At 43.0% G+C, this 14,958-nt stretch overlaps 2 protein-coding genes across 5 annotated transcripts in view; one reads left to right on the top strand and one right to left on the bottom strand.

Moving 5' to 3' along the window:
* Positions 1-1,130, bottom strand: part of IL5RA (interleukin 5 receptor subunit alpha) — a 40,517-nt gene extending 39,387 nt beyond the window's left edge. Inside the window, exon 1 of the mRNA XM_065550824.1 lies at positions 945-1,130. The gene's annotated coding sequence lies outside the window, so the exon portion shown is untranslated. The remainder of the gene's footprint in view (positions 1-944) is intronic.
* TRNT1 (tRNA nucleotidyl transferase 1) lies at positions 588-14,214 on the top strand. Of its 4 annotated transcripts, none has more exons than XM_065550830.1 (8): positions 588-746; positions 1,561-1,720; positions 6,931-7,124; positions 8,047-8,185; positions 8,745-8,871; positions 10,066-10,259; positions 10,448-10,701; positions 12,474-14,214. In XM_065550830.1, exons 2-8 carry the CDS (start codon positions 1,561-1,563, stop codon positions 12,720-12,722), a joined length of 1,317 nt encoding a protein of 438 aa, XP_065406902.1. In that variant the 5' UTR covers positions 588-746; the 3' UTR covers positions 12,723-14,214. The 4 variants fall into 4 exon arrangements, with proteins under 4 accessions (XP_065406902.1, XP_065406901.1, XP_065406899.1 ...); XM_065550829.1 differs by having other exon boundaries at positions 612-746; positions 12,479-14,214; XM_065550827.1 differs by lacking the exon at positions 588-746 and adding an exon at positions 1,230-1,248.
* Positions 14,215-14,958: the final 744 nt, after the last annotated feature.

A 14,958-nucleotide genomic window follows, 5' to 3' on the forward strand; every position in this document is an offset into this window, starting at 1 on the left:
GGTTAATAGGGCAAGTGACCAGGGGTCCCTCAGACTTGTGTGGGGATTTATTTCATCCACAACAGGGACGCTCACAGGAGCAGGAGGCTCATCATTATCTCCCTCAGCCTGGCCTAGGGGACGCGGAGGTGATTGGGGGAGGACGACAGCGTAGACCTGGTGCAGGTTGAAGGCTCAGTGTTGGCTGTTGAGGGGCTGGGTGATGAGATGGTCTAAGAGCACTAGGACACTGGGATGCAGATCCCACAGTCCCACTGTCTTCGCCTTTAGGGGGCGCTGGGGTTCCCCAGCCCGCACCTTGCCCCGGAGCTGGCAGGAGGTGCAGGTTCCCACAGACCGCACCTTCCCTAGGGGCCAGCAGGAGGCACAGGGCCCCACAGCCGCACCTTCCCCCAAAGCCGTCAGGGGGCGCTGGGCCCCACAGCCCGCACCTTCCCCCCGAAGCCGTCAGGGGGCGCTGGGCCCCACAGCCCGCACCTTCCCTAAGGGCCGGCAGGGGGCGCTGGGCCCCACAGCCTGCACCTTCCCCAGGAGCCGGCAGGGGGCGCTGGGCCCCACAGCCAGCACCTTCCCCAGGGGCCGCCCCACAGCCAGAACCTTCCCTAGGGGCCGGCAGGGGGCGCTGGGCCCGTCATCCTCCCGCCCCGCGACCGCTCATCCCCGCTCTTGCGGCGCTCGGCGCTCACGCGCCCTTCCCGGAAGAGGCGGCCTCGGCGGGGCAGCTCGGCACGGAGGCCGCAGGCTGGGTAAGGCGGCCTCCTCCTTCCCGCGATCCAAGCGCCCGCCGAGCGGGCCGCTCCCTTCAGGCCGGACCCCGCGGCGCCTGCCCTGGGCCCAACCAGCCCCCCGCCCGCGGAGGGGCGGGCCCCACTCATCCCGGCGCCGTTTGCCCTGGGCCGAGCCCCGCTGCAATGCCGGCTCCGCGCGGAGGTCGCAGACCCGACCTAGGGCAGCTGCCAGCCAGCGCTGCCTGTGTCGGCCCCCTCGGAGCCTTCTGCCTGGGGGGGCTGCGCCGGGAAGGGTCCGGAACTCCGGACTCGGGGGGTCTTGGGGTGCAAGGAGAGCGGGGTTCGGGGCCTCGCTCCGCCTCAGACTTTGCACAGGGCCGCTCTGCGCGCCGGCCTGGGGTCCGGACTCGGAGTAGCTGTGGGTGTGGACACTCTTATTCTGGAATCTGAACCTTTCAGAGTCGGTTGAGCTAACCCGGAACAAGGCACCGTTATTCTGGCCTGAGTGGGTCTATGCATGGTCAGTCAGGAGCAGTTCAGCGGGAACCACAGCATGCGCAAGCAAGGGTTTAATGCCTGGTCCTAGTTTCCCATTTGTAAAACAAAGGTGGTGATGCTCCCTTATTTCACAGGGGCTGCACTGGGCAGACATTCATTGAAGTTCTGGAGGTGCGCCGGTGCTGTGGTAATTGAAGGGGGCATATTCATGGCAAGATCAGTAGTTTGCCCCTTCCCACCTTTGTGGAGAAGCTGCAGAGAAGGGGAGCTTGGCTTTCTGTCCTCAGCTGCGGGTTCCTTCCCAACTTAAACTGGGTCCATTCCTTCTCTTTAGATGTGGTGTCAGCTGTTCCTGCAGCGCTGCCGGGCAGGTCTCCACCGCTTCCCTCTCACCCAGAGAGGGGTCCAGATCCAGGGACGGCACTTGGTCACCATGAAGCTGGAGTCTCCGGAATTCCAGTCTCTCTTCACCCCAGGACTGAAGAGTGTGGCAGGTGAGGTCTGGTCTACACTACCCGCCTGAATCGGCGGGTAGAAATCGACCTCTCGGGGATCGATTTATCGCGTCCCGTCGGGACGCGACAATCGATCCCCGAATCGGCGCTCTAACTCCACCAGCGGAGGTGGTAGTAAGCGCCGCCGACAAAAAGCGGCAGAAGTCGATTTTGCCGCCGTCCTCACAACGGGGTAAGTCGGCTGCAATACGTCGAATTCAGCTACGCTATTCACGTAGCTGAATTTGCGTATCTTAAATCGATTCCCCGCTGTAGTGTAGATGTACCCTGAGAGACCCTTATACTTCCATCCTCAGAGGTGACTTCTGGTCAAGCAAACCCCTGGCAGTGGAGTTCAGAAAAGTGACCAGATCATTGTAGATTACTAGCTCAGAGCACTGTTAGCACTGATTGAAATTTGGAGGGGTCCAGGCTGCCACTCAATTGATGAAGCTAATACAGAAGGAAGCTTACTACAACCTTGTGTTGGTATAGCGTGCATTGATTAATGGTTAGAGAAATATATATTGAAACAAATTTGAGTGTGGACACAAGTGCATTTCTCACCAATGAATGGATATCTCCATCAGAGAGATCTCTAATGTACACATAGCCTTTATCTGTACACATGTAGGAGGGGCTAGGTATTGGTGCAGGTACTGCATGCTGGAACATGCATGCTTTTGTATAACTGTAAAATTCAGTGCTTCCTGCAAACGTGACTTTGTGTAAATGGTTCCATATTCATCATCGACTCTTACTCCATCACTTATGAACTCAGAAAATAAAAGGTGGAACCGTACCATCCAATGTGCAGATATTTTTCTCTGGATCAAGTTGTCTTGCAGAAGCACAAGAGCGTGAGTACCAACCTCAGGGCACACTGTCAAGAAGCAGGGCACAAGCCCCAAATTGATTGTGAGCTCTATAAGATTTTACCAACCAGTATCAAGACATGAGAAGTAATTCTTCCACTCTATTCCACACTGATAAAGCCTTAACTGGAGTATTGCGTCCAGTTCTGGGCACCACACTTGGAAGTTGGGAAAAGGAGTCAGGGGTCAAAGTGAGCTGGTACGGGCCGGTTCTCCGTACCGGTAAGAACCTGCACCGGCCCATACCCAGCCCACATTAAAGTGCTGCTACGGCAGTGCTTTAGTGTCCCTGCCCCTTTTACCTCCCCTGTCGGCAGCCCTGCTGGTAGGGTCTGTACCGGCAGGGCCGCCGACGGGGGGGATCCTCAAAGGATCCTCAAAGCGCTGCCGCAGCGAAGGACCGTCCTTAAAGCGCTTTAACGTCGCTCCCCCTTCCCCCCCCCCGTCCTTTGCCGCGGCAGCGCTTTAACGTTCCTGCGCGCCCCACCCCACCCCCCTCCCCCGGCAGACCCCCCTGGTCAGCGGGGGGCGCAGCAACGTTAAAACGCTGCCTCAGCAAAGGGCCCTGCAGCGCTTTACTGTCCCTGCCCCATTGCTCTCCCCTCCCTCCCGCAGCCTCTGACGGGAGGAGGGGCCAAAGGGAGCAGTTGCCATGGGGCCGACGATTAAAAAGGGCCCGGGGCTCCGGACACTGTTGCTGTTAGTGCAGCAGCGGCATCCGGAGCCTCGGGCCCTTTAAATCAACACGGGAGCCCCAGACAGCACGGGCCAGGCGGCCTGAAAGGGCTGGTTGGGGGATGTTGACCCCCAGCCCCGCCCCTTCTGCCTGAGGCCCCACCCCTTCCAGGGGCCGGAGGGGCCCGCCCTCCCCCCCCCCCGGCCTGTACCAGTAAGTGGCCTAACCTACTTTCACCCCTGAAAGGAGTGGATATATTGGGGAGAGTCCAGAAGAGAGCAACTAAAATGATTAAAGGTCTAGAAAACATGACCTGTAAGGTAGAAAAACTTGGGTTTGTTTAGTCTGGAGAAGAGAAGACTGAGGGGGGATGTACCAGGCTTCAAGTGCGTAAAAGGTTGTTATAAAGAGGAGAGTGATAAATGGGCTTAAATTGTAGCAAGGGAGATTTAGTTAGACATTAGGAAAAACTTGCTAATTGTCAAGGTAATTAAGCACTGGAACAAATTATCTAGCGAGGTTGCGGGATTTCCGTCATGGGAGATTTTTAAGAGCAAGTTAGACATACACCTGTCAGGAATGATCTAGATAACACTTAGTCCTGCCTCAGTGCAGGGGACTGGACTAGATGATCTCTTGAGCTCCCTTCCAGTCCTACATTTCTATGATTCACATTTCAGATATGCCCAGCTTGCAAATGTCATCAGCACAAACCCTGGGTGTTTTCACAGTCGAGCTGAATTCTTTTATTTTGCTCATTGCTATCTGCCAGATTGCACCTTGGCAACCCCTCTGTCTTCAGATTATAGGTAACACCTGTACAAAGTTACCTAAGGCTGATAGTGTCACTGAGTGCAAAATCTGAAGTTTATGGGGCCGAAGTTACATTTGGCTTGCAGAACCTCTATTACTGGTGTTGATTTATGAAATGGAGAGAAGTAGGGGTCCAGGGTGAGTTTGTGGGTGATGGCATTTAGAAAACAAATCTTTTCACTTTCAAACTGAGCAAATTTAAAATGCAGATCAGTGAGACAATGTATATGGAGTCCCACTGTGACATTTTTAGAGATTCATTTCCTGAGGGTAGAATTGCATTCTAAACTCAACAGAGGGTTTTTTGGCACCTTTAAGACTAACAGAAGTATTGGGGCATAAGCTTTCTAAACTCAGTGATCCTGTTATCTTAGCTCTGTAAATATATTAAAGATTTGATGGTACCATATATTGAATTTGGATTTGCTCTAGTGTCTTAGACAAAATTTCATTTACTTTGTGTGCCATTTGTTTGCTGTCCCTTCCAAAAGTTGGGGTGTTTTGTGTAATGTGTGAAGTGTTTGGGATCTTTCAGGATAGTACTATGTAAGTTTAAAATATTATTAAATCACTTTGGAAATTAAATGAATAAATACATGAAAGTGGCTTCATATATAATTTTATTCTAACTTCTTAAGGGGACACTTTCAAGAAAAAAAAAACATTTTAATATGGCTGATACTAAAATGCCTTACATTGTTGAAACTGAAAGCTTTAAACAGCTGTTTTTTCCCCATGTATGTTGTTTCCTTGTTTGCATTTCATTCAGCTAGGATAGTATAATTGGCACATTGGTCAAAGCCATTTCAGTCAGTTTTTAGTCTGTTTGACTTTTTGGGTCTCATGTGCGGGTATTATTAAGGATTTCAACACTACAAGGCAATATTTATCCGCAAAACTCTTTTAATTGAAATAATAAATGAAAACATTTTTATTCACAGTAGATTTATAAACAATGAAAAAATCAACAATTTTGTTCCTAAATTAGTATGTATTCTTGTTTCTTCTGTCTTAGTTTTACAATTAAGAGGTCTAAAAAACCACCTTTAGCAAACTTGGACATTTTAACGCATTTTTATGTATAATATGTTCTTTGTGTGTTTCTCTTTTCTTAGTTGAAAACAAATCTCACTTCTTGAGTGTGACTTTTTCTTTTAAACTTGGGGTGGAACAACTGATTTTTTGGCACCACTGAATAAATATGGTATTGCAGTTACACCTCTGACCTTGAATTGAGATATATCACATTTTGAGGTTACTGCATCAGTAAATCTGTCAAGAAGAAAACATTGGAGATTAGGAAAACTGCACTGTAATAATATTTACGTAAATTATAATGTCATTTGCCGGAGTGTGGTAGTAATGTACTGACCATGCCTCTCAACTTTAAAGGGTGTCTTTTGAAACTTTATTTAAAAAAATATTTTAAATGCTAGTAAAATTAACGTATTGCCTGAAAGAAAATAAATATTTGGTTTCTAACTCACAAATCTTGCAGATGCACTGAAGTAAAAGTATTGCAAGGCTTGCAGGAACCACTTTTCTAAATTAATTGAGGAAGGTTGCCTCTTTTTGGTAAAATATTAAGACTACAGGGAGATGTGTACTTTGCCATATATTCTTTTTTACCAATTTCAAATATGACAATCATTTGTATAGATTCCAAAGAAGACAGTGCACCTCATAATTTATGTCAAGAAGTTGCTGAAGGCAGCAGACTAACTTTTTTAGTTTTTCAAGGTCATAGAGGAATTTCTTCATATTCTGGGTCCACAGTGACAACAGAAGTCAGTACTGAACTATTACCAGCAGTAATCTTTAAACCAGTGATACTAGACTGAGTCTCACAAGTCAGAAATGTCTCTTTAATGTGTCTCCTGCAGTTCTCATTTTGCTGTGAGTATAGTGTGTGTGTGTGTGTGTGTGTATATATATATATAAATATATAATATATATATACACACACACACACACTAAATATATAATATATATACACACACACACACACTAAATATATAATATATATACACACACACACATATTGTATACATAAAATATTGAATGAAACAATGAATTCATACTACTGTGGCTCTTTTAGGTAATGTTGATGGCTAATTTGGCTTCTGAACCGCTGAGATCTGAGTATCACTGCTTTAAACTGTTTATCACATGTTTTAATTTCACATAAACCCAATGGTAGATGTGTGCATGTTCGGGCACTTGCACAGTTAATCTTGTTTAGGTTCTCTTGTGGTACTATTCAAACTTTACAGCAAGTATAACCTTATGCAAATTACAGTAACCTAAATACACCTCTACCCCGATATAACACGAATTTAGATATAACGCGGTAAAGCAGTGCTCGGGGGGGGGGGGGGGGGGCTGCGCACTCCGGCGGATCAAAGCAAGTTCGATATAATGCGGTTTCACCTCTAACATGGTAAGATTTTTTTGGCTCCCCAGGACAGCGTTATATGTGGGTAGAGGTGTATTTATTTGCTGAATGCACAAGGCCTATGTTGTCTGTCTTTGTCTTTTATGCAAAACAAGCCTTTGTTAACATAATGTACTGGGCTAGATTTTCAAATGTGTGCATGCAATGTCATGACTGCAAACAGATTTGTGTCCATACATGGCCAGTTAGGTAATCAGCTGGCTTGGTTGTATGTGCACATGCCTAGTTTGTTTTTGTTTACCTGCAATCCTGGTATTTGTGCGTATTTAATATTTGCCTCATCTTTGAAAATCTGCCCCAATATATGTGTGAGCCAAATCTACAGCTGGTTAAAGATGGATATTACATTTTTAAAAGAAAATATTCTTACCATGACTTTTTCCCCTCCCAGAGTTATTTGAAAAGGAAAAGTATGAATTAAGAATAGCTGGAGGTGCTGTCAGAGATTTATTAAATGGAACAAAACCGCAAGATGTGGACTTTGCCACCATTGCTACGCCTACTCAGATGAAGGAAATGTTCCAGTCTGCTGGTGTTCGTATGATCAATAACAAAGGAGAAAAACATGGAACCATTACTGCCAGGGTAATCACAAACTAGGTTTATGAATCATGTAGGCTCTTAGTAGTTAGAAAAGATCTGTTAGATCAGAGGTGGGCAAACTATGGCCTGCGTGGGGCAGTCAGGGGGACAGGGAGAAGGGATGGTTGGATGGAGCAGGGGTCCTGGGGGGGCAGACAGGAAGGAGAAGGAGTTAGATGGGGCGGTGGGGGACAGTCAGGGACAGAGGTTCCAGGGGCAGTCAGGGGACGGGGAGAAGGGGGGGTTGGATGGGGCAGGGGTCCCGGGGTGGGGTCAGGAAGGAGGGGGGGGTTGGATGGGGTGGCGGGGGGCAGTCAGGAGCAGGAGTCCTGGAGGTAGGCAGTCAGGAATGAGAGGAGGGGTTGGATGGGGGGCAGTCAGGGGCAGGGGTCCTGCGGGGGCATCGGGGTGAGAAGCAGGAGGTGGGGGAGTGGATAGGGGGCAGGGGCCGGGCCTTGCCTGGCTATTTGGGGAGGCACAGCCTCCCTTAACCGGCCCTTCATACAATTTCCGAAAGCCGATGCAGCCCTCAGGCCAAAAAGTTTGCCCACCCCGTGTTAGATAGTCCATCACCATATAAAAGCAGGATATATTGTCCCCAATACAGGGTTTATCCAATAGTAAACTGATACTATGCTTGATCTTAGCCAAAGTACCATTGCAATTATTTCCTCCAAGATTTGTATAATTATTTTGCTTCTGTTTTCTGAACAAAAGTATAGCACCCCAAGTAGCATGAGAAAATTAAAAATGAAACCTTACCTAACTTAAAGGCAATGAACGTATTCTGATTTTTCTGTTCATGGAATTCATTGTACGTGTGTTTAGAAGCTGGATATGCACAAAGAAACATTTAACTCTTGTACATTGATTCCTTTTCCCTATTGTGTTTGAAGATAAAACAACAATATTGTGTGAATTGCAGCTCCATGAACAGAACTTTGAAATTACCACACTTAGAATTGATGTAGTCACTGATGGACGACATGCAGAGGTGGAATTCACAACTGACTGGGAAAAAGATGCTGAAAGAAGAGATCTTACAATCAACTCTATGTTTTTAGGTAAGTTCTTCCAAAAATAAAATATAATTTCTGTCTTATTGTGAAGGCAGTGTTTCATCTAGGCTTTCAACAAAAGCCACAGTCTGCCTCCACTTATTCCTATAGCTAAATTTTGGGTTGCACAAACGGGGGGAGATCTGACAGATCAGAGGCTTGGCTTTCATGTCTTTTGATACGAACGTTTTCTTCATAGAATCATAAGACTGGAAGGGACCTCAAGAGGTCATCTAATCCACTCCCGTGCACTCATGGCAGGGCTAAATATTATCTAGACCATTCCTGACAGGTGTTTGTCTAACCTGCTCTTAAAAATCTCCAATGATGAAGATTCCACAACCTCCCTGGGCAATTTATTCCAGTGCTTAACCACCCTGATAGTTAGGAAGTTTTTCCTAATGTCCAACCTAAACCTCCCTTGCTGCAATTTAATCATCTACCCAGTAATAGAGTATCTTGTTAAAACTAAGTGTATAATCTCTGCTGCTTTAAATTAACTAAATTATAGGCTGTTTTTACATTTACTTAAGTACGCCTTTTAAAAACACTTTTTCTGCACTAGGTTTGGATGGCACGCTTTTTGATTATTTCAGAGGTTACGAAGACTTAAAAAACAAGAGAGTCAGATTTGTAGGACATGCAAGCCAGAGAATACGAGAGGATTATTTACGAATACTGAGATATTTCAGGTAATACTTTGCTTTTCTAAATAAAGAATAACATTTGTGAAGATTTTGTTGGAAAATAACTATAGAGTGTTATATTCCACAGCCAGTTGGATAAATAGAAACTTAGTGAAAAACACACAGGCCAAACTCATATAGTGCCTTGTCTTCGGTAAGATGCTGAAAATAAGGAATCAAATGTAATTTTGGTAATGATTTTCCCTCTGCAGTGATAAATAGGGTGATGGGTCTTACACATTAGTTTCTGCAGCCTAATGTCCCAGTTATTAACAAAACATGTAGATGGAGAAACAAGACTGAGTTAGCCTTAGAACTGTGGAGTTAACTGATAACGTGAAGCTCAATTTACTGGTTACTCTGACCCCTCAATGGATCTAATGTTACCATACCTAGAAATTTTCAGTGATCAATCAGCTTTTCTTTTGTGATTGCCTCTGATTTGGCAGCAGATGTCCAGAATTCACTACAGTGGCTTGGAAGGTTAGTGGGTGTGTAATATGTGTAATATAATTCCTCTGTTGAGGAATGGGGAGTGTTGCCATTTTTTACAAGGGAAGTTAGAGTAGAGCCAACGTAGCATTAACCTCTCAGGAATGGTTTATGAATGACACGTTATCTGAGAACATGCAGAGAGAAAAGGAAAGAGGTATTCTGAAGACACACAAGTTGGATAATCATTACAAGTTTAGAAACTGGTTCATTGGGAGTAGGTCATAGCAGTCAGCGGCCAGATTTTCAAAGGCATTTATATAGCCATCTAAAGATGCAGACAGGCACCTAGTGGAATTTTCAAAAGTGCCTAAACAGATTAGCTGCCTGACTCCTGTTAGGCACCTAATCTGTTTAGGTGCATTTGAAAAACCCACTAGACACCTAAATACCTTTGAAAATCTGTCCCTAAGAGACTTCAATTCTGTCCCAAGATCTGCCACCAACTTTCTGTAAGACCCTTTTCAACTGTACCTCAGTTTCGTCTGTAGAATGAAGTGATGATGCCTTTGAAAGTGTGATGTACTTTGACATCTGTGGATATATAAAGCACTATAGAAGTTCTAATTTTGTAAGATCAGTTGCACTTTAATACTCCATGAATACTTTAAGATTGGGACAGTTAATATTGCCCTGAGGTAATTCTCTGAGAAGTAATAAACAGGAGAATTGTTAAATGTAGTAAAATTTAGAATTCTTATTTTGTAGGTTTTATGGAAGAATAGCAGAAAAGCCTGGTGACCATGAACCTAATACTCTGGAAGCAATTAAGAAAAATGCCAAAGGTTTGGCTGGAATATCAGGAGAGAGGATTTGGGTGGAACTGAAAAAAATTCTTGTTGGAAAGCACGTAAATCATTTGGTTCGACTTATGTATGAACTTGATGTTGCCCATTATATAGGTAAAGTACAATGATGGTTGCATAAGAATTGTATAACACAAATAACTGCAGACCAGCATATTAAGATAGCAGTAGTCTCCATAATCATTTGTGGTGTTGTGCAGTATTTGATTAGACCATTTCTTCTACTGATTTGCTAGTTCTTTTGTAACACTGTTTCATGATGCTTTTTGTGTGTCCCCCTTCAGGATTACCTGTTAATGGGAGTTTAGAGGAATTTGACAAAGTCAGTAAAAATGTTCAGAATCTGTTTCCAAAACCAATGACCGTTCTAACATCACTGTTCAAGGTGCAGGATGATGTCATAAAACTCGATTTGAGGCTGAAAATCTCAAAAGAAGAGAAAAACCTTGGCCTTTTTATAATGAAGCATAGAAGAGACTTAATCAAAGCTATAGACAGTCCAGAACCACTTAAACCGTATCAAGACTTCATTATAGATGTAAGTGAATTTCACATCATTGTCTATTTTATTTCTTATGTTAAACTCAAAGCTCTCACGTAAGACAGACAGGAAAAGAGGCAGCCTCATCCAATGCAGAGGACCCTGGACAGGGAATCAGGACTCTTGGGTTCTATTCCCAACCATTTTACTGACCTGCTTTGTGATTTTGGGTTAGTTACTTCACCTCTATACACCAAAGTTTTCCCACCTGTAAAATAGGGATCATGATACTTTCCTTCCTTTCAAAAGTACTTTGAGATTTGTGGATGAAAAGTGCTATACAGAGTTAACTATAGTTTACTCCTGGGGGAATTCTGTGTCAAAAAATTAAAAATTCTGCACATGATATTTTAAAATTCTGCATATTTTTTTTTTGTCAAAATAACACCATTAGAATCACACCAGTTTCAATTATTTGGGTAATTTGTTTCAAAATATCTGTCAGCAAGTATGACAGTAATAATACAGGGGGAAAAAAAAGATTCAGGAAATGTTTTTTGACAAATAGATTTCTTACTAGGCAAATAAATACAGAACTTTGAGTAATTCATTTAAACTACAATACAGAAACATATTTCTCATACCCCTCAGAAGCCGTGCAACGGCTTGTGGGAGTCTGGGGCAACGGAGGAGCTGAGAGAGAGGGAAGGACACTGGGAGTGAACCTGGAGGGTTGTTGAGTGTGGGTGGGGAGGTTTGGGGGTCAGGGGAGGAATTTAATTACTATAATAAATCTATCACGTGCGCATAAAACACCAAGGTTTGATATTTTGAGGCCCCCTTCAGAGCTGCCATTCACATGGTCACCTGTATCACACTTTGATACCTAAAAAAGCCAAAATTTTCAAATTTGATGGTTTGTGTTAGGCTCCTAAAATCCATATGTATGCACCTTCTTAGAAGTAATATCATTTTTAGCAGTGCTGAGCTGCCCCAACTCCGTAAGGTAGCAGATTTTGCATGGGTCTATCGGTCTGACTTTAAGGCAGCCAGGTTTGAAATGTTGGACTTAAACATCTGAAACAAAAGTTTGAGTCAGTGCTGCACCATTCCTTGCAAACATATCTGGGGAATGTTAGTTTGGCTGGGACTGTCCCAGCTGATCTCTAATGCTGCATTAACACAGAAGAAAAAAGGTTGATGGCCACTGCTACCACTACTATCTGGGTTTCCAGAAGCCTCCAAGGATCTGCCAAAAATCCCTAGGTTGCAAACCTAAGTAATCAGACCGGCTCACTGACTTGGGATGAAAAATATCACCTCCACTATTTCTTCTGACTTGTTCCACCTTCCCCAAAATACTAAAACCAACTTCTCATCTGGGTCAGTCTGGTAGCTACAGTGGCTCTCTTGCAAGTGCCAGTCTTGGTTAGATGTTGGGGAAAGCTAATCAACTGCACAGTTAAAATGGAGATGTTATAAAATGTACACAGACACACACACACCTACCTCAATATAACGCGGTAAAGCAGCGCTCTGGGGGGCGGCTGCACACTCCGGTGGATCAAAGCAAGTTCAATGTAACGCGGTTTCACCTATAAGGCGGTAAGATTTTTTGGCTCCCGAGGACAGCGTTATATTGAGGTAGAGGGTGTGTGTGTGTGTGTGTGTATATGTATATGTGTGTGTATATATATTAACTTGCCCTTATAGGCTGCCAAGAGGGCGCCAGTTGTGGTGTCAGTTGGTGATGTTGTGTAGGAACTGATCTGAGACTAAGCTGTTTTCTGACACTTTAATAGTTGATGTGTGGTTTGGTTTTGTTTAAGTCTAGAGAACCTGATATGAACTCCAGGATCTGTGAGCTTCTAAAATACCAAGGAGAAGAGCAGCTTCTAAAGGAAATGCAAGAGTGGTCTGTCCCTTCTTTTCCTATCAGTGGCCATGATTTAAGAAAAATGGGAATTTCTTCTGGAAAGGAAATTGGAACAGTGTTACTGCAGTTAAGGGATCAGTGGAAGAAGAGTGGTTACCAAATGGATAAAGAAGAACTCTTAACGCGTGTAAAGAAGGTGTAAAATCTAAGAGTAGTGAGGTTTGATGATAATTTAGTAATGCACATAATTGTATTTATCTTGTTACAGGAAGAATCAAAATATATGTAAATATAATGCTACTACCAGCCAATATTGCATTTGAGTTCAAGACTTTTAGGCGCAGAATTGTTTATGTTCAAAATTCATATTATGCTCTGAATGCAGGAGTTTAGCTGTGCAGTAACGTGCGGCTTTATTTCTGCCAATCTGACTGAAAACCCTACCTCTGTTTGTTCTGTTTAAATGGTAAATAATTAATACTTGGGTTTTTTTATCTCTTATGTTCCTAATGGCAAGTAGAGGTGACACAAGGATTTTTGATATTCCGATTTAGCTACAGACAAGGTGAATGACTTCTGTGCTCCAGTTAAAAAACCTCTTTAATGCATTATTTTTTGTAGTCAAAGCTGAGTATCAGATTGAAAGGTTCACTTCAACAGTTCCCAAACAAATGATATCCTATCATGTGAAACAACCCTGTTTTCCTAAAGATTTTGGTTTTTATCTTAATTCCAAAATCAATTTTAGATTAAATGGATGACTAGTCTAAATCACTATCATCAGTATCTACTTGGATATAAGTACTTTTTATGTCTTGTGATTTTTTTCAATCATTTGTTTCTCATTTTACAAGGATACAAAATTTTGGAGCCCCTCTGCCCTTTTTCCTAAAATCTATTTTAATTTTTGTACATAAAATGAGGAATATTAAAGTGTAACGTAACCACTGAAAACTAAAACAGGTCCAGAGCAGCTAGTCCAGATTTCTCCTTCCAGTGTCAGGTAATCACATCCTGCCATAGTAAAAGAGAACCACCTCCTCTTCTCTTTACTGACTAGAAGTAATTCCCTTCTGACCTTTCCCTACAGCCACAGCTCTCAAAGAGAGTAAAAGGGTTAGGGTGTGTTTTCTTGACATACCCTAGGCAAAGTGAACCTGAACTGGGTATACGCTTTGAAGTACTGACATTCCAGTGAAATATGGGCATGTAAAAAATGTCTAGCATTTGGGGGAATAAGGAACGGACTGTAAAAATATATTTACTACCGTAATACCCCCACACCTCTCAAAAGAACTGACTTAGGGCCTAGTTCCTGCCACCCTTACTTAGGTTTAGTGTCATTAAATGAATACTTGAATTGAAATCATTGGGATTAGTTTATGAAAACAGACAATGACTCTAACATTAGATGGCAGTAAAATCAGAGCAGTTTTACAGCAGAACATGTATTTGTGTACTTTTATGTGGCTAATTATTACTGGGGGGTTTTGGATTCCAGTTACTTACACACTCGACATGATACATTGTTCTGTAGCAGTTTAGGGCCAATGATCGGAAACTGAGGAGAAAACAAATCCTTGAGTACTGTATTTTCATATTAATAAGAGCATGGTTGTATTTTGTTAGTCTGTTGATATGCTTATCACAGCATTCTACCTTTACAATTTGTTAAATAAAGTATTTTTGTTTAATTTTGCTGGGGAAAACATGATACAATTTAGCACTGAAGTAGGTCCTTCTCTCTAAGGAACTTAAAACACTTTACAGACTTGAATTAATCCTTAAAGCAGCCCTATCAGGTAGCAACTTAGTGCGGCAGCTTTGAAATTTCTCTTCTCAAGATGAAACTCCGGGAGGGTTTGCATCTTTGACTTTTCTATCCTTAAACTGACACTCTCAGCAGATTGAGAAGCAAGTTGCATTGAAAATAGTGTGATTAAATACAATCACTCTGTTTTAATTGCAACCTGCTTAGCACCTCAGATCAAATACCCCAATTAAAATTCTTATTAAATTTATGGTGCCTACCTCGGGTGCATTGAATGCTCAATTCTGTTTCACAGAATTTGGAAGAAATAAAATTAAAAGATGTGAAACTGTGAGAGATCAATTTTCATAGCTGTGAATGACTACATAACATTTTAAACAAACTATTAAATTCTACATTAAAAACATTAAAAGCTGCTGTTAATAGCTCTATTTTCTAATTCAGTATGAAATTTAATTATATTCAATTCCACAATTAAGCAACAAAGCTGTTGTAGATATCATTGTCAAATTTACTTTAAGTAGTGTATTCCATAAGTGGCTTAATTAAGTTATATTAATAATTTGTATTTTGGGTCTGACAGGCTGTAGGACATCCCTGTTCATAAATACTGTGGCCCTTTCTCTAACATGGCTCCCAATATTAATGGTTGAATGGATTATTTATT

The sequence above is a fragment of the Chrysemys picta genome, chromosome 7 (genome assembly GCF_011386835.1).
Source record: "Chrysemys picta bellii isolate R12L10 chromosome 7, ASM1138683v2, whole genome shotgun sequence".
Lineage (NCBI taxonomy): Eukaryota > Metazoa > Chordata > Testudines > Emydidae > Chrysemys > Chrysemys picta.